This window comes from Pseudochaenichthys georgianus, chromosome 14 (genome assembly GCF_902827115.2).
Source record: "Pseudochaenichthys georgianus chromosome 14, fPseGeo1.2, whole genome shotgun sequence".
In the NCBI taxonomy this organism is placed as follows: domain Eukaryota; kingdom Metazoa; phylum Chordata; class Actinopteri; order Perciformes; family Channichthyidae; genus Pseudochaenichthys; species Pseudochaenichthys georgianus.
This window is the reverse complement of record NC_047516.1, coordinates 13,119,140-13,137,189: the sequence shown is the minus strand read 5'-3', so window position 1 is coordinate 13,137,189 and position 18,050 is coordinate 13,119,140. Positions and strand designations below refer to the sequence as shown.

Here is an 18,050-nt window from a genome sequence, read left to right as displayed (position 1 = left end):
AGCTTCCTCTCTGAGGACTGTTGGATCTCCACCTTTCTCTAGCCTCCACATGCTGGCCAAACGTTGGTGTAAAATACAGAACATGGAAGATTGTTTTTTTTATTTAGGTCATGTAAGGTTTAAATTTTGTCTAAAAACAATAAATCATCCACTTAAACGATATATAATTTATGAAATGTCTTGACATCTGTCTGATTTAGGTTTTTCAGTCTTAATGATCCTTATAGGCTTTTATTTTGAAATGCTTTTACTTTAAAAAAAAGAAATCGAAAATAGACACACAACAGCATGGAAAAATTTAAGGAAATGTTTGTATGTCAATGTTAAATAAAATCACGCAGTAAGAGAAAAAGCTCCTCTTTTCATTATTATCAATACCTATCTATATCATTTTTCTGATTTCTGAACTAGCTAAATTGAAATGCCTGTTATATCATGTACTTTTTTTTAAACTGGAAGCTAAATGTCATTTGATAAAAGCTCAACAAAACATGTCCTTTTACAGTTTATTTCAAAACATTTTCCAAGCGAGATAATTAAAAATTGCTGTAAAAAAAAGAAGTAATTCTGCTTCCACTAGAATGAGAGTTAACAGGAACAGAATGACTCTTTTGATATTTCATTGTAACATCAAAGGAAACGATCACACATCCCTTCCTCTTCACAGGGAAGGGTTTTTAAATAACATCTGGCAATACGATAATTATTTCCTCATTGGAAACCATTGGGATGACTAAGATAGGGTGTCGGAATCATTTATTTAACAATTTTATTATGTCTATTTGCACATTTGAATCTCGTAACTAGAAGCTTTTTAAATCACTATCACTCTATATTTGCAGCTTTACATCTCCGCTGACATACATGTTTTATCCATAGGAAAACAACACTCTTGATTAGTGCTTAGTAGGTAGTAATTCCTAAATACATGTGGAATAAATGCTCTAGGGGAAACCCGGCTACCGTGCTCTTTAATACATTAATAACTTTTTAGCCCAAGAACCCAAACATCTAATGATTTCCCTTTTCAGTCTTATATTACCTGAATCATACACTAATTCACAAGGGACCAAAAGCATTGGTCAGAAGGATTATATGCACATTAAACTTGAAATATTGTTACACATTGCGTAAATCAACCCATAATACCAAAATGACCCACTGCCCCTGGGCTGAAAAAAAAAAAAACCATCTTCTGGTAGAAGACATGGTGAAAGATAACACAAACAAGACTGCCCCCTGGAGGTTAAACAGGAGCACAGTGCATGCTGCTGCTACCAACAGGCAGTAAATAAGGCATTCATTTATCAGCACACACTTCATAACTGCAAATAGCACTTGACAGTTTACCACTAACAACTGAAGGATTTCACTGATTTCTCAGCAGTTACTATTTCACACCAAGAGGAAACAAAAGATGTATTGTCCAAATCATATAATCAGAGGTTAAAAAAAAATGTTCTTTTCTGCCTTCTTGAATGGAGAAAGCCAGACCGCATGTTTCAAGGAAAAGGAGAAAAACTAATAATGATGGAAATCTGATGGATTGAGAGTTTAGTAAATGAAGAGGACTCGGGTGCGGGGCAGGGTGGAGAAGGTGTCAGCCATCTTGCGGATCCTGGCGTAGTTGATGAATCCTCGAAGGAAGAGCAAAAAGCCTGAAAAGCACAGAGAAAGGGACAGTCAGACACCATTTGATGTGCTATACGGAACAACTATAACTTAACGTAAGCAAAGAAGGGTTCAATACTGCACTTTAGCAAAGATCAGCATGAAACATTTTGTTTATATAGGAGAAATGCATTCTGGATTCATTTTGGAGAAATTCTGCAACTATTGTGCTTTGTTTTAGGAGCAAATGAATTTTGAATAAATTAAACTGATGAAACACAAACAGTTGTCTATCTAATAAGGGTGATGATAAGAGAACATACACAAAGTTATTCGATCAATTTGTAATATTACATTTTGATTAACATTTTTTACTTTGGTGAAAAACACTTTCTCTCCAATACGGTAAATGACAGTCTTTATCGACACCTCAACACTAATGCAATGGAGCTCCAGAGAACAGAAACGTGTCACAAGCCAAACGTAAGCATATGATTCTCTTTTTGAATTTTATTAATTCGGAGTTTGGCGACTTACCCATGACCAGGAACACCCACCACAGCCAATACTGTCCGTCAAAGTAACCAGGGAAGTATGTGGAGAACTAGAAACCCAACAGGACGATACAAAGTAGTGGTTAGAATAAATATGGCCTTCACTGGTCTCACTCTAATGAGTCCTGCATTTTAACAGTGAATGAAGAAAGCAGTGTACTTCTCAAAAGAACTAAGCAGTGTCAAAAAGCGAACCATGACAAAAACAACACAAATATACCAAGCTTCTGAATAATTGATTGTATTTTAAGTCACATTTGACGTGTTTGTACGTGTGCTGTGTTTGAGTGTCTGTGTTGTACCCGGACAATGAGGATCCATTTAATGAGGGAGAGTCCAAAGCCTGAGATGGCACCGTAGCGTCCCGCTGCTGAAGTGGTCAGACAGAAAGACAGGAAGAAGCCGATCCAGTTGAACAGGAATGCCACTGGACAAAGAATAAAGGGAAAAGAAAGAGTAAGTCATGTCATCCCAATTTTCTTTTTATCAAAGTAGAAAAGCTGTAGATGAATAAGGTTGGGTGAACAAAAGAAAGAGACAAACAGTGGGTCAACTAACTGAAAAAAGTGAGCATGAAGATGCCATCATTTCCTATCCTCAGCTGATCAGCGTCTTCAAAGTCGTCTCTGGCCACAAAGTCTTCATCCTGAGATAGAATAAGCGACAGTTTTAGTTTTTAAGATTGATTTAACCAACTCACAATGTTATATTTAGCATTTTACAAGTACAGTGTACAATGAGATGTAGGTACATTTTAGAAAAACACAGGCAAACTTTGTTCAGCTTTGGTGGAAACCAAGCTTTGTTCACGACAGAGAGTAAATACAACACAAACAACCAACAGAACAATGGAAAACCACAACACAACAAACCTGTTTACCATTTAAACCATTACTATCATTGTCACCTAATTAAAAAGTCAGTTAAATGCAATAGGCTATCAGGAGAAACCAGTAGAGGTTGTTTACCTAACACAGCACCTGGGGCCTGTACTACGAAGCTGGTTCAACCTAACCTGGATATGTTCGAGTTAGCCGGTTGGCCTAATCCAAAACATACGCGCTCTCGCTAAACGGTACTACGACGCTGGTTATCAAGTGGATCGCTCAAGCCAGCCGTGTCCTATCTAGTTAGGTGCGCGTTCACATGAAAGGGGTGGTATCTGGAGCATTCGACCAATCACAAACATGGAGAAGCGCACTGACAGCGCAGCGTCATACTTCCTGAATGAAAAGTCATCGATAATATTAGACATATGAAGAAGTTAAACTTTAAACATCCATGACTTAAACACTTGATCCAGGATCAAAGCCACATAGCTGCACCTGCAAGGTGAATACAGCTGGTAAAAGAAAAAGTGTTTGAATGCGTACATTAACAGGTTTATGATATCACTGCCCCGTCTAAAACACGATCTGACTTCAATTACATTTGTCTCGAGCGTTTCGTCAACTTAATGTGTTGCTTAATATAATACTTCTGCATACAGTATGTGACACTGTGAGTGTTGCACGGCCAGATACGGCTCAGCTGACTCAGATAAGGAGATATGTGATACATTATGAAGTGATATGCCGCGGACTGTACTTAATGTACTCTGATCCGGTTACTTATGTTGTGGCAGATATTTAAGTAAGCTTTCTTAACGCTAATGTTATAATAGTCAGATTGCTCTGAAGATGGGAGGTGATATTCTATTCATGTTCACGTTCACACAGTCGGTGATTTTTGCCGGCCGTCTTTCCTGCATCGGCAGCTTTTCTGTATTTCCTTTCTCCTGTAATATGACTTGATCGCTTTAAACTCCGCACACTGAGCTCTGATTGGTCAGCAGGCGGTGCTTTCACTGAGTTGAGTTCTTAGCCTTCAACCTAACCTGGTCCCGACCAGGGGGGTATACTACGAATCTAGTTCAACATATCCTGGATATGTTTTGAGTTATCCGGTTGACTTAATCCAAAACATACGCGCTCTCGCTAAACTGTCCCACAACGCTGGCTATCAACTCGTTCGCTCAAGACAGCCGTGTCCTATCTAGTTAGGTGCGCGTTCACATAAAAGGGGTGGTATCTGGAGCATTCGACCAATCACAAACATGGAGAAGCGTACTGACAGCGCAGCGTCATACTTCCTGAATGAAAAGTCAACTATAATATTAGACATATGAAGAAGTTAAACTTTAAACATCCATGACTTAAACACTTTATCCAGGATAAAAGCCACAGAGCTGCACCTGCAAGGTGAATACAGCTGGCAAAAGAAAAAGTGTTTGAATGCGTACATTAACAGGTTTATGACATCACTGCCCCGTCCAAGACACGAGTGGATCTGACTTTAATTACATTTGACTCGAGTGTTTCGTCAACTTAATGTGTTGCTTAAAATCATAGTTATGCATACAGTATGTGACACTGTGAGTGTTGCACGGCCAGATACGGCTCAGCTGACTCAGATAAGGAGATATATGATACATTATGATGTGATGTGATATGAATGATAATGGGACAGATCGACGTCTGCCCTCACAGTGCCGCAGACTGTAGGCAACGTAATGTTACTTTGATCCGGTTACTTATGGTGTGGCAGATATTTAATTAAGCTTTCTTAACATAATAGTATAATAGTTAGTCAGACTGCTCTGAAGATGGGAGGTGATGTTCTATTCATTTTCACGTTCACACAGTCGGTGATTTTGGCCGGCCGTCTTTCCTGCAACGGCAGTTTAAACTGTATTTCCTCCGCACACTGAGCTCTGATTGGTCAGCAGGCGTGGTGCTTTCGCTGAGTTGATCTCTTATCCTGGAACCTATCCTGCTTCGGAGCACAGACTAGGTTCCAGGATAAGTCACCATGGAGATCTAGCCCGCTAAAAAGTGAACCAGCTTCGTAGTACCGGAAATCCCAGAAAATCCCTGGGGTATACTACGAAGCAGGATTTTTGTTTTAGCGGGCTAGATCTCGGCCGGCCAAAATCACCGACTACTGTGTGTGAACGTGAAAATGAATAGAACATCACCTCCCATGTTCAGAGCAATCTGACTATTATAACATTAGCGTTAAGAAAGCTTACTTAAATATCTGGCTATCTGCCACAACATAAGTAACCGGATCAGAGTAACATTAAGTACAGTCCGCGGCACTGTGAGTGCAGACGTCGATGTGTCCCATTATCATTCATATCACATCACATCATAATGTATCATATATTTCCTTATCTGAGTCAGCTGAGCCGTATCTGGCCGTGCAACACTCACAGTGTCACATACTGTATGCAGAAGTATTATTTTAAGCAACACATTAAGTTGACGAAACACTCGAGACAAATGTAATTAAAGTCAGATCGTGTTTTAGACGGGGCAGTGATATCATAAACCTGTTAATGTACGCATTCAAACACTTTTTCTTTTACCAGCTGTATTCACCTTGCAGGTGCAGCTATGTGGCTTTGATCCTGGATAAAGTGTTTAAATCATGGATGTTTAAAGTTCAACTTCTTCATATTTGACTAGTATTATAGTTGACTTTTCATTCAGGAAGTATGACGCTGCGCTGTCAGTGCGCTTCTCCATGTCTGTGATTGGTCGAATGCTCCAGATACCACCCCTTTCATGTGAACGCGCACCTAACTAGATAGGACACGGCTGGCTTGAGCGATCCACTTGATAACCAGCGTCGTAGTACCGTTTAGCGAGAGCGGCTTTGTTTTGGATTAAGTCAACCGGATAACTCAAAACATATCCAGGATAGGTTGAACTAGATTCGTAGTATACCCCCCTGGTTAGCCGCTCAGCATAAGTTACCATGGAGATCTAGCCTGCTAAAAAGAGAACCAGCGTCGTAGGACCGGAAACCCCGAGTTTTCCCTGAAGTTAGCCGGCTAAGCGAAAATCCTGCTTCGTAGTATACCCCCCTGGTAGCACTCTGAATACACAAACACACAAAAGGGTGGTGGACTGAACACATAAACACTGTAGGTACAGCTGCAGTTTCCCACACCAAATACACTTCCTCTCATCATACACTCTCCTCCCAGTTACCTCCAGTGAACTGCGAATTACATCATCAAAAGTCTCCGGGTGTTGAAGCTGCTGCTGAGCGCAAGGCAGTGTGTGGCAGAGAAACACAACACCAGCAAATCAAACACAGTGGCCCACATGCAGAACGGTGCAAAGCATCACAATGACCACTAGAGGTCAGATAGGAGCTGTCTTTTTCCACATGATATTTCTAACAGAAACAGTAGTTTTTATAGGAAAGTATAATTTCTTATAATTAAGTCAGAGTGCCTCGGATATGACTTTGTGAATTAAGCCTACTGACAGCGGGATGGATTACTGGTATTGTTATTAAACAGTTATATAGGCATTAAATGCAAGTACTGGCATTCGGTTGCACATGAGGTTTGCTTTGCCCTTTTTAAATAAAAAAGAAAACTAGGCCTACACTTAAACTTGAAAGACACATATTTTGCATCAGTAAAAACAACATGGATATCTCTCCAAGCAGTTTTATGTCTCATAGCAAAAAGAATAGTATACAGAAAAATAAGTTTTTAAGTCTGAAGCTCCCTGTATGTTTCTAATGCTGAACCAGTATTTACTCAGATTTTGGAATAACAAACTCCGGTACACAGGGGCAAGTTAAAAGCCTGACAGACAGACAGACTGAGGCATTGAGGGCAGAGAAGGCTAACAAAAAGCCTCACCCATTCAAAACGATCCTTTAAGTGATAATAAATGTCTTTATCAATATCATATTGTTAGAACAGCAACATAATCTTTGCAGTAGTAGGAAAAAGAAAGACTCGATTTGAAGACAAAAAAAAGTTCCATTGCCGGGTGCTAACCACTTCCTTGCAGACAACACAGGAAGTGTTTGAGCACAAGCGTGTGTGTGTGTGTGTGTGTGTGTGTGTGTGTGTGTGTGTGTGTGTGTGTGTGTGTGTGTGTGTGTGTGTGTGTGTGTGTGTGTGTGTGTGTGTGTGTGTGTGTGTGTGTGTGTGTGTGTGTGGTGTGTGTGTGTGTGTGTGTGTGTGTGTGTGTGTGTGTGTGTGTGTGTGTGTGTGTGTGTGTGTGTGTGTGTGTGTGTGTGTGTGTGTGTGTGTGTGTGTGTGTGTGTGTGTGTGTGTGTGTGTGTGTGTGTGTGTGTGTGTGTGTGTGTGTGTGTGTGTGTGTGTGTGTGTGTGTGTGTGTGTGTGTGTGTGTGTGTGTGTGTGTGTGTGTGTGTGTGTGTGTGTGTGTGTGTGTGTGTGTGTGTGTGTGTGTGTGTGTGTGTGTGTGTGAGACCACAGGCTATATGCAAATAAAGTGAGACACTCACTCTTCCGGTTACCAGGGGAACACTGGTCTCAGCCTTGGTTCTTTCTGCTTCATCATAGGAAGGTAGGGTAGTCGCTACGTTGTACGACGGAGGCTTGGGGAAATCCCCATCTTCCTTGTAGTCAAAGAAGGCTGAAGAAGAAACAACACAAAAATAAAAAGGAAGAAGTTTCACTAGTACAAAGTTGCATTTTGTATACATTGAGAGCAAACTGGTTATTGCATCAGCAATATGCAATATGGTCCTGCCAAAACTAGAGCCACTATTAAACTTGCATTGTTGTTCTTGTGCTTGTTTACTACATGCAGGCAGCTCTGAAAGTGGAGACCAGCCTACTAATCCCAACTGCCAGCAAACGGACTTAGATTACAAAAAGGTGCTGTTTACGCAATCAAAACAAAGCTCTCTTGTGTGAAGTTTTGGCCAAGAAGACATCGTCGACTGGCCTAAAGTGCCCATCAAACTGAAAAAGGTATGGTTAATAAATCACCCTGCTTTCCTTTAAAAACATTGATGAGTCAACTAACTAACCAACTAAAAAGTATTCTGAAAGCAACTTGTATTTATATAATCTGACTAAAATAATAAAGCTCTTGAACAAGTAAAGGTGCCAAATGTAAAAGGCTACATATTTTTATTGTAAATTTGTGTTAAAACAAGATTGAGGGAAACGGATCCAAAATTAAAAGGATATTTGAATTTGGGGACAAACTAAAAAATAGCCAAGACATCCCATAATAAAGAAATGTAAGTCTAATTTACGTGTGTATTTTTTTATATATCCTTTTGAAGCTGTTCAGTTTATACTTCAGTTATGAATTTCATTATTAATACCCACTTGAATAGTCCACAGTTATTTATGATTGAATATCTCGAGAAATCATATAGAGCCGTGTTAATGTTCAGACTAACACAAATATGGCTTCCCAATGTGCCACCGATGTAAATGACCTCGGTACAAGGGAAACATCTGGACAAGTCAGGGTCTTACCAGCATTGTCCCCGGTGATGCTGCTGTATGGGGGGGGGGCATCAGCGGCTGCCTGTGGACTCTCCTCTGGGTCCTCCTCATTGGGAAGCTGTGGGAGGGGGAAAAAGCCATCCTGGTTTATTTAGGGCTACAATACATGTGTGTCAGCACTTGCTCATCTCAATTAGAAGCAGATGTTTTAAGAAGCTTTAAAATGCCTGTGTAGCAATAAATGATTTTCTCAACACCCTGGCATACTTAAAAGAACCCACAAACCAAACATCTATAAAATAAACAGAGGAGAAGAATGTCATCAAGTCCCACATCAAAAACTGTTTTTAAATTACATTAATGTGTTTTTAAATTACACATTACATACAGAGGAAATGAGCATTTACAAGGATTACAACATGTTTCTCATTCCTCTTTCTTTTGTTAAAAGTAGGAAACATGTGACTGCCAAAGCTCAGCCAGCCCTTACCCCTGATTCAGCTAAACAAGATTTTTCAAACCAAGCTTATTTGATCATAAACCCCGTTTACAGGAAATACCACTCAAGTGGTGCTGCATACCAAAGTAGTAGACTGACACACTGGGTCAGCAGAGGTATCAATTACAGATAACAACACCTTAGGTGTCCTTGTGACGTTTCATTGTTCAGTTCCCATGTTATTTCTTATGATAACTGGAACTCAAATCTTATCATAAATGGGTGTGATTAGATTTAGAAGAGAACGGGGGAATGTGGTATACTGTATCTGTCAACTGATGCATTTCCAAATGGCTTTTCTGGCATAAACAAGCAAGTCCTGTAATAGTCATTGATATTACCTGAACAAGCAAGAATATGAAATGTGTTTGATGACTTTCTTAATCCATGGGGGGTAATTATGAATCCTTCAAAACATGAATGAAATGTGTATTTGTGTATTCATTGAGCACTTATTACCTCTGGGAAATAATAGCTGTTTATAAACTCAACACACCATCAATCATATAAAGATACAATAATATAGATTATGCTCCTAACACTTTCATGTTTCTCTTTTGTATGATTCAAATACAATCACTGACAGGCTCAATTCTCGTCACCTACAGGAAATTATATATTTATTTGACATAACAGCAGTGGTGGAAAGTAACTAAGTGCATTTGTATTGAGTATTAAGTATCAACATTGAAATACTTTTATTTTACTTGAGTATTTACATTTAATGCTACGTTATACTTCTATTCGACTCAACTCATAGGTAAATATTGTACTTTTACTACACTATATTAATTTAAAATCTTAGGTAGGTTAGCTTTTCATAATGTATCTCTTAAAAATAAACTAGTGGACTAACTGTTTAAGATACAAAAACAAATTATCCAACATATAATACAAATGTCAATTTTGTATGTAGAGTAAAAACTAACTTTTTGCTTATTAATGCAAACATGTATATGTGTATACGGGTTAGGGTTAGGCTTATTAATGCAAAAATGTATGTCACATATACTGAATATTTTATAATAAATCTCAATCTCAATCTTTATTTATTTAAATAGCACATTTAAAACAACCTTCGGCTGACCAAAGTGCTGTACAGGGCAGGCAGTACCTACAATAGTGAATAACCCAATGGGAGTACGATAATAAAAACAATAATTAAAAACATAATAAAAAGCACAATAACTACAAACATATAAAAAATAAATAAATAAAAAACACATACAAATATAAAAATGTAATGCTCAACTAGTATTAAAAGCCAGTGCAAAGAGGTGAGTTAAATCACACATGGAGGCCATTTTTCTGGAGAATTACTACATTTTGCTGATAATACTTCTGAACTTTACTTGAGTAGGTATTTTTACCTGAAATTGAGTATTTTACCATTAACGTATTGGTACTTTTACTCAAGTAAAGAAAACTTCTTCCACCACTGCATAACCGTTTCCAATGCATCTTCACATTAATCTTCCATCAACCACATAATGAGCAGCAGAAAAAGGAGTCACACCCACTAGGAGGTCATGTGCTTCATCCTAACATTAGCATGTAGGGCCAGGGGGTCGTCGATAAGTGTTGAATGAAGAAGTTACACCTTAAACCACAATGCTAACTAGCTAGCATCCAGTTAAAAAACCAGAAATAAAAGCGCCCCAATAGGCAAACACGTTCACATTCTTGTAGAGAAAAAACAAGGAACGTTAGCGTCAAGTTAGTAATGCTAGCTTGGTGTTAACGGCCAGCTACACCCAATACAAATAACAAAATTAACCTTATTAACGCTAATGATATCCCTAAATAGAAAACCCCCACTATCAAGGATGTGACACAACCATAGATTGGACACAACCCACACGACTGGGAGAGCTACTTTAATCTAACAGTATACAGTTGACGTAAACGTGTCATGTTAAATTATAACGTGTTATCCATTAGCAAGGTTATAGTATCCTCATACCTGCTGATATCTGCCGCTCGGTTCGGCCATTCCGATTTGAACGGCTGGGAATCAACAACAGAGAAAGACACCCAACGAAAACGAAATGATATAAGAGTACGAACTGTAAACTCAATGGAAACCTGTTTCTCCCTCGACTACTTGGTGCTCTCATACAGCTGTCAAGTTACAGTATTTCGTAGGATGCACTACCTGACTTCCGGTTAGACATTTAAAATAAAATCCCGATGGAGAACTATGAGCAGTAAATATATGTATTTGTGTTGTTGTTGTGAAGTACTAGGTTTTTTCTAATCTATTTCAATGAGACTTTTTAATAAAAAACATTTATAATTTTGTTTTTGTAACAAAGCAACAATTACAATGCTTTTATTTTGAAAACAAAACAGAGCCGTTTCCCCTAAATTCTTGCTATTTTGACGACTGTTTTTGCTGGCATATCGATTGACGTCATAGGCCACAACAAACTCGTTGCCGCCCCCATTAGGAACAAAGTGATATTAATAAAATAATCATAAGAAAAACGTCACTGAAGAATTAGCTGGGAAATGTTCTAATAATGAGAAAAAGTTATGCATCATCAGGGGTGGAGGAAGTCCATTAATTAGGCCACTGGTATCACCACTGGTAATCAATTTAGCATAAACCAATGTATTTATCATTTTCATGATTAATCTGTTTGTTATAATTGTAATGATTAATCTAAAAGTAAAAGTTACCAAATAAAGTAAAAGTATGATATTACATGAAACAGCATGAATTATCACATAACACATTCAATTTCACTTAAAATACAGTTAGAAAATGCAGCACTATAACAAATGTAATTGGGTCTTGTAAGGTTTTATTGTAGCTTTATATACAATAAAAAGACAACAACAATTCCTGTGACACTTGGAATGCAAGCTTAAGAGTTGGAGAAGTTTATCTCAGATTCATTTCTAGTCAAGTTACTGAGCAGGTTTTCGGTACTTAAGGAGCACGGGATAAGTGGTGCCAATGTGCTTTTCGTTGTAGTGGTGGCAAACAATCTCCACGTCATAAAAACTGAACTGGACTTTGACACGCTCGTTGGGCGAGGATAGGAAACAGACAGTGTAGAGAGCAATCTCAAACTCAGGACTGACACCAACGAAGATGCTCCCCTTTGGCTTTATACCATCCTTCCAGCTGAACTGTAGCGCCAGGATGTGTTTGTTCTCATCTGGCTGCAGTGAGAGAAGGAGAGATAAATGGCAGGTGATGAAATAGACATGAAGAGGATGGTGAGGGATGGAGAAATATGTAGTATTGTTTGACAAAGCCACCTCCTGAGACAGGAGACAAATAAAGATATAGGGGAGACAAAACTGACTCATGATGGTTAAGGTGTCAGTTTTGTATTATCAAGAGAAGGAAAATATGAAACCGGGATGAAGAGGAAGTGAGAATGGGACAACACCCTGTCAGTGTTTCACACTTGTTATACACACCACTTGATGTATGGAAGCCAATTATCACCAAGAGAAGAGAAAAAACATGAAAAGGCATGAGAAAAGTAAAAATAGTCATCACACAGTATATATACACATTTTTGGGGTGATTGTCAGCTTACTTGTTAGCATTTTACAAAATGATGCACTATTATGTGGAAAGTGGGCTAAATCCCCAAATATGTGCTGTGATTTGCATTAGACTCAGATAGGAAAGACAAATAGAGAGCTGAACGGAGGGAGAGAAAAAACATATTCATAGCAGGATGTGAGTTTTCTCATAGGTGTGCAAGAATGATGATGTGAAATAGAATACAAACTGTGCAAGTTATCTTTATCTTTAAGGGGGAAGAGATGTGAGAGATTTGGGAGATATATTAGTATGCATAATTGACAAGGAATAAAATACAGATATTTAAATAATGATAGATTTTTGATACAATGTGGTCAATCTAAATTGAAACAATAGATAGGCAGTAACATCATACCTGGGGTGAATGTGCATCAACGCTGTAGCCTTTGTAGTCAACGTGTCCCATCTTCTCTTGTAGGTAAAGCTGGATCCAGTTGTGAAAACCGATGACAGTCCGACCTCCTCTTGTCTCTCCAACAAACACATGTTCAAATCCAGAGGAGTCTGGCCTGGAAGGAGTAAGCATAGGTGTCATTTAAGCTTCGGACACTGGGGACATGTCGCCACCTCGAGTCCCCAGTGCTTTTTAAAGGTATAATTTGCTAAAAATGTTGCGTACTCAAAGAAATGTATAAAATGAGAACACTTTGAGAAATGGTTAACACTACAATATAAACTGAGGCTAAGCAACAGCCCACAACATGTGCATGATCATTAGTTATAGATGTTATCAACATACTGTATACTGTAAACCTAACTAAAGATATTAGACTCACTACTGGTTAGCGCACTAGCTTGATGTCTAAACTTAGCATCCATTCAATTCAATAAATCATATTAACTCAGTTGCAATTTGGACATAATGCAGTGTTTCGTGGCCTGCTTCTTTTCTGTCCTTGCTTCAATACACATTTTCAGTAGTTCCAGTCATAGTACTATTGCTGACTGGATGTTCTACACAGAGCCAGTTACTCAGACGGTTACCATCATAGCACCAGATTCCACTGGTGAAGTTATTATTAAGGTGTTGTGCCAAATGTCACCCACTTGCTGGCTCCTTTCCTCGCATAAAGTTCAAACCAGATCCTGTACAGCTGCTCCTTGAATTTGGTCTCATTCTCTGGAGACAGGTTCTTCTCCACCAGGTATTTGTGAGCTATCTGCAAACAAATGAGAATTTCCTATAGAATGTTGTCATACACTTATTTGCCATGCTTGAGATGTGACCTAAGGGATGTAACTTTGCTCCAGATTGAAACTTCTTAACAACCGATTGATTGATTGATTGATTGATTGATTGATTGATTGATTGATTGATTGATTGATTGATTGATTGATTGACAGAAAATGTTTGTCCAGACATTCACATTAGCATGCTAACTGTTAGCAAGCCATTGTTAGGATTGCTTGTCTAAGATAGTGAAAATGGTCAACATCATACCTGCTAATCATCAGCATGTTAGCAGTGTTATTCTGAGAATCTTAGCATTCTTATATTAGCATTTAGTATAATATAAGAAATAACCTCACACACTCTTTAGCATGGCTGTAAACCTTTAGTATAAACGTAATGATTTAATAATAATTCCATCATTTTGAGCATCTGTTTAATTATTATATGTGAAAATGTAAACAACTGTGCAACTCTGGTTGAGTTTGCATTTGTTTATTTTGCAGAAATTAGCCATAATGAGGTGGAGAAAAAGATGGGAGTTTATTTCCATTTGTTCCCACAGGTACCTTCATGGTGGGTGACTGAATGATGCAGTCCAGGAATTTGTGGTTCTCTGCCACCTCCTCAGGTGTTACAATTTCTGGCTCGCCGGTGTCACTCACATAGTTATCCAAGAGGGAAATAAAGGCTGTAGAAACAAACACAAGCTCTCTTCAAAAAGGCATTTCTGTTATCAGTCCTGAACATGGATACAATGACAATTATTATAGCTGAATGCAAACCTCTAACTCAGTACAGTATATACAGAAAAAGTCTCAAAAACCAAATCAGCAAAAAATGCCAAATTCAAGGTGAGGGACAGTTTGTTTGTAGCCTTTATTTAACCAGGTGAGGGGAGACCTGCAGCACAATGGTTACACATAAAAACAACAGAAAACAAAAAGGACATCATACAACATAATTACAGGGGTACAAATTAGAAACCTATTCACAATGACAGGTATCAAATAAAATGTCATCCAGCCGAGCTTTAAAATGATGCAAGGGAACCAAAATGCTCAGTTTCAAAAAATGTTGCATAGTGTTCCAAGCTAGAGGAGCAGTGCACATAAAAGCTTTAGTACCTAAAACAGTCCTAGCACTTGGCACATGTAAAAACAGTAAAGTAAAGCAGGTTGCTGGAGACTATGTATAAAAAAAAGTACAAAAATTGCATAAATCCTTTTAACTGGGCAGCTGCCTCAAAGTGAACTCTATGTCAGCTGTTACATTACCAGTCCTTCTATACAGCTCTGTGCTAGAGCAACGTGATGCACAATAAACACTGAAAACATCACTAAACAAGTATTTCCGGAAACAAATGTGTATCAGCCGTTTTCATGCAGAGAAAGTCTTGAAAAAGCCAGCGGTGGTAGAAGAGAATATTTCGGTATCCATCACAGAAGACTCTGCATGCTCTGAGGTTATGAAACATGCTGCTGTTCGTCACAAGGAGATTAAGAGTCGACGAAGAAGCTTTTCTCAAACGACGAGGAGGATAGTACCAAACAGACATATGGTGTAGTGGAATGTGGAGATTATGTCAAATGAAACCTTTTCTGACAGAGCTGTTGTGTAAGAAGCAGCCTCTTTCCACAGAAACAAGGGACAGATAATTCACTTTTGGATCTTTTCCCTCATGCACTTACCTAAGAAAGTCTCCTTTTTGAAAATGTTCTCATCGACAAATGTAAACAGAGGAGATCCTGCTCCATCGTTAAGGTCCTCCAACGGCATGCTGTGAGCAGCTTTGCCCTGAGGCAGGAAGAGAAACATTCACATTTTTAAATTACTGCCACAGTGTCAAACAATTACCAAACCACAGTGAAGGGAAAGTATATAGGTGATACAGAAGAGCTGATACATCAAACAACCGGAAAAAAAATCGATTATGTTGTCTCATCTGTGGTTTAAATTAAGAGCATATCATATATTCCTTTATATATATTTTTTATTCACCTTAATATAATATAATGTATATATTTAGTCATGTGACATGTGATACAATTTGCTAAGAATGTTGGCATTAATAGGTTGGTATATGAACATGAGGTTCTTAAAATACAGACTCAGCAATTGTAAATGTGTTTGTGTGTCTCTCACCTGCAGAGAGATCATGTAGTCCTTTCCGGGTTGGAGTCTGTTCACATCACTGTCCCACAGCTCCTGCATGATGGACGACAGCTCTCTGTCGCTCTCAATCATGATGCAACCGCTCAATGTTCCTTTGTCTCAGTGTTTTTCTCTAACAGGAGAGGAACATTAAATAAGGTTCAGTGTAAGCAGCAGACGGTAACTAAAATGTTCAAGTTTTAGTGCTTTTTTGATTGTTATGTTTACTTTTTTGTATACAAACATCTGTTGAGATTTTTATCTTAAAGTGTGAGTGTTTGTTTTTATCTGGGTTAGATAAAGATCATTTTAAAATGTAAAAAGTTATTTTCTTCACATTTTAATTCTGGGAAATGTCCCGTAACTTTCAGAAGATGATAAAATTGAAGAAACATTCCAGTGGGTCTCAAACCATCTGTTAAGGAGTTTCATTAAAGGCACTATGCCTTTTGTAATGTTGTTTTACATTCTGCTCATGAGACAAAAATACAACTTAATTTATTCATATTGAACTACTGCATGCTAAAGATAGCTCTTATTTATACAGCCATTTGTTGGCACTGTATGGGGGTATTCATTTCGGAGTTTTAATCTGACAAAGACATGATGAATAAAAAGTTATTATATCTAAAATGCTTTACAATTGAATTGTAGACTTCCTACATACACACATATATTGTTAGAGATATGAAAGTAAAGCTTGATAAATAACCACAAAAAAGTCCATCAAAAGGATATGATGAAGCAATTGTCTAGTCCACACCATTGTAAAAGACATAATAGCATCGCCCAGCCAGACAGAGTTTATCCATCCAACTCAACACCACCACAAAAACATGGCTGACAGCAGAACACATGACACTGAGCCCTGGGATCCTCAGCATTATCATCCGAGCAAAAATCCACTGACCTCTGTCCTGTGAGCCTGATTTTCTGCTTCAGCGTTGTAAGAGTTAGTGAAATTCCTCAGTGATGGTCAGGTGCTGCTGGTTGTGGTTTCCTGTGTTTGTGACAGCAGGTGTCTTTATGGGCAAAGTAACAGCTCAGTCAGTGTATGGAGAAAGACAGGCAGGGGCTGGAGGGGGGGCGAACAGAGGGCATGAGGCAGGGGACAGGACAGGACAGGAGAGAGGGGCCATTTGAAAAAGGTTGTCCCCTGTCAGCAACTCTAACCAAAGGGATTACAACATGTTGTCGTCTCTTTTCAATCTCAGGCTAAAATGTGCGCTCTTTGTTTCTTTAGTATTTCATTGTTTGTCTGTCTGTCACAGTATAACCTCTGGAGTGCAGGGTAAATGTGGTTCATGTTTCAGGTAATAAGGCGTTGTAAAGGTGTACATAAAGCACTACAGAGAGCAATTTATTTTAAAAAACAGGAAAAATATAATCTTGGGTTGGGACATTTCTAGACAAACCGAGTTTGGGAAAACCTTATTCAGATCTGTGACCAAGAAAATACTGACACTGACAGCGTTGATCTATCACTTGTGTATAAGACTGCAGGTATAGCCCTGAATTGCAGGTGATAATTGTTTTGTTGTTTAATCTAAATTGTTTATGTCTCCTCTGTTAAGACTTACACAGGTGAAAATCCAGTTACTTTGTTATTCCTTTTCTTTATTTTCATCTTGGAAACAGAAGGAAAACAAGCTTTGCCAGGTTAAAAAAATAGTTAAACACATTCATTTTCTGTTCCAGGTTCACAAATCTGAAATGTAGAGACTAAATAATGCCTACATAGACTTGTATATAAATATATGATTTACTGTGTTGTGCTTCTTATGCGATCTTTCACTGCCGATACCTCGTTTCTTCCTGACATAAAACACAATTGAACTCATTTGACTGCAATTTTTTACTTTTGGGAACCAGTTTCTATGTGACACATATTTTCAGTACCTTTGGACCAATGAAACTCAGCGTAAATTCAACCAGGAAGACCGTCTATTCACTATTCCCATGTAACTTCTCTCTCTCCTCTCAATAAGTGATCGGGGGCGTCACTCTCCATCTTAACCAATCACTTTATCACAGCCAAATATTTTAAGTCTGCTCTCCCCCCTCTGACAGCAGTCATTTCAGGTGACTTCACGCAACCCTCCTCCACCCCTTTTCACCTCCCGTTCCTCTGAATCCAGGGTCAAGCTAAACCACTCCTCTTCAGACCGACCCAACTATCCATTCACCACCATCAGTGTATAGACCCCAGGGGG

General features: G+C 38.5%; 2 protein-coding genes across 3 annotated transcripts; both read right to left on the bottom strand.

Moving 5' to 3' along the window:
* Positions 1 to 492: 492 nt before the first annotated feature.
* Positions 493 to 11,080, bottom strand: LOC117458687 (NEDD4 family-interacting protein 1-like). 2 transcript variants are annotated; one of them, XM_034099304.2, is made up of 8 exons: positions 10,908 to 11,080; positions 8,476 to 8,563; positions 7,485 to 7,615; positions 6,203 to 6,253; positions 2,724 to 2,811; positions 2,468 to 2,592; positions 2,149 to 2,215; positions 493 to 1,658 (listed from the first exon to the last, which is right to left on the bottom strand). In XM_034099304.2, exons 1-8 carry the CDS (start codon positions 10,935 to 10,937, stop codon positions 1,555 to 1,557), a joined length of 684 nt encoding a protein of 227 aa, XP_033955195.1. In that variant the 5' UTR covers positions 10,938 to 11,080; the 3' UTR covers positions 493 to 1,554. The 2 variants fall into 2 exon arrangements, with proteins under 2 accessions (XP_033955195.1, XP_033955196.1); XM_034099305.2 differs by lacking the exon at positions 6,203 to 6,253 and having other exon boundaries at positions 10,908 to 11,078.
* Positions 11,081 to 11,816: 736 nt separating this feature from the next.
* On the bottom strand, positions 11,817 to 15,930 carry endou2 (endonuclease, polyU-specific 2). Its single transcript, XM_034099303.1, has 6 exons — positions 15,829 to 15,930; positions 15,375 to 15,480; positions 14,253 to 14,374; positions 13,560 to 13,672; positions 12,868 to 13,021; positions 11,817 to 12,115 (listed from the first exon to the last, which is right to left on the bottom strand). The coding sequence occupies exons 1-6, from the start codon at positions 15,928 to 15,930 to the stop codon at positions 11,858 to 11,860; spliced, it is 855 nt and encodes a 284-aa protein (XP_033955194.1). The 3' UTR covers positions 11,817 to 11,857.
* Between the last annotated feature and the right edge of the window lie 2,120 nt (positions 15,931 to 18,050).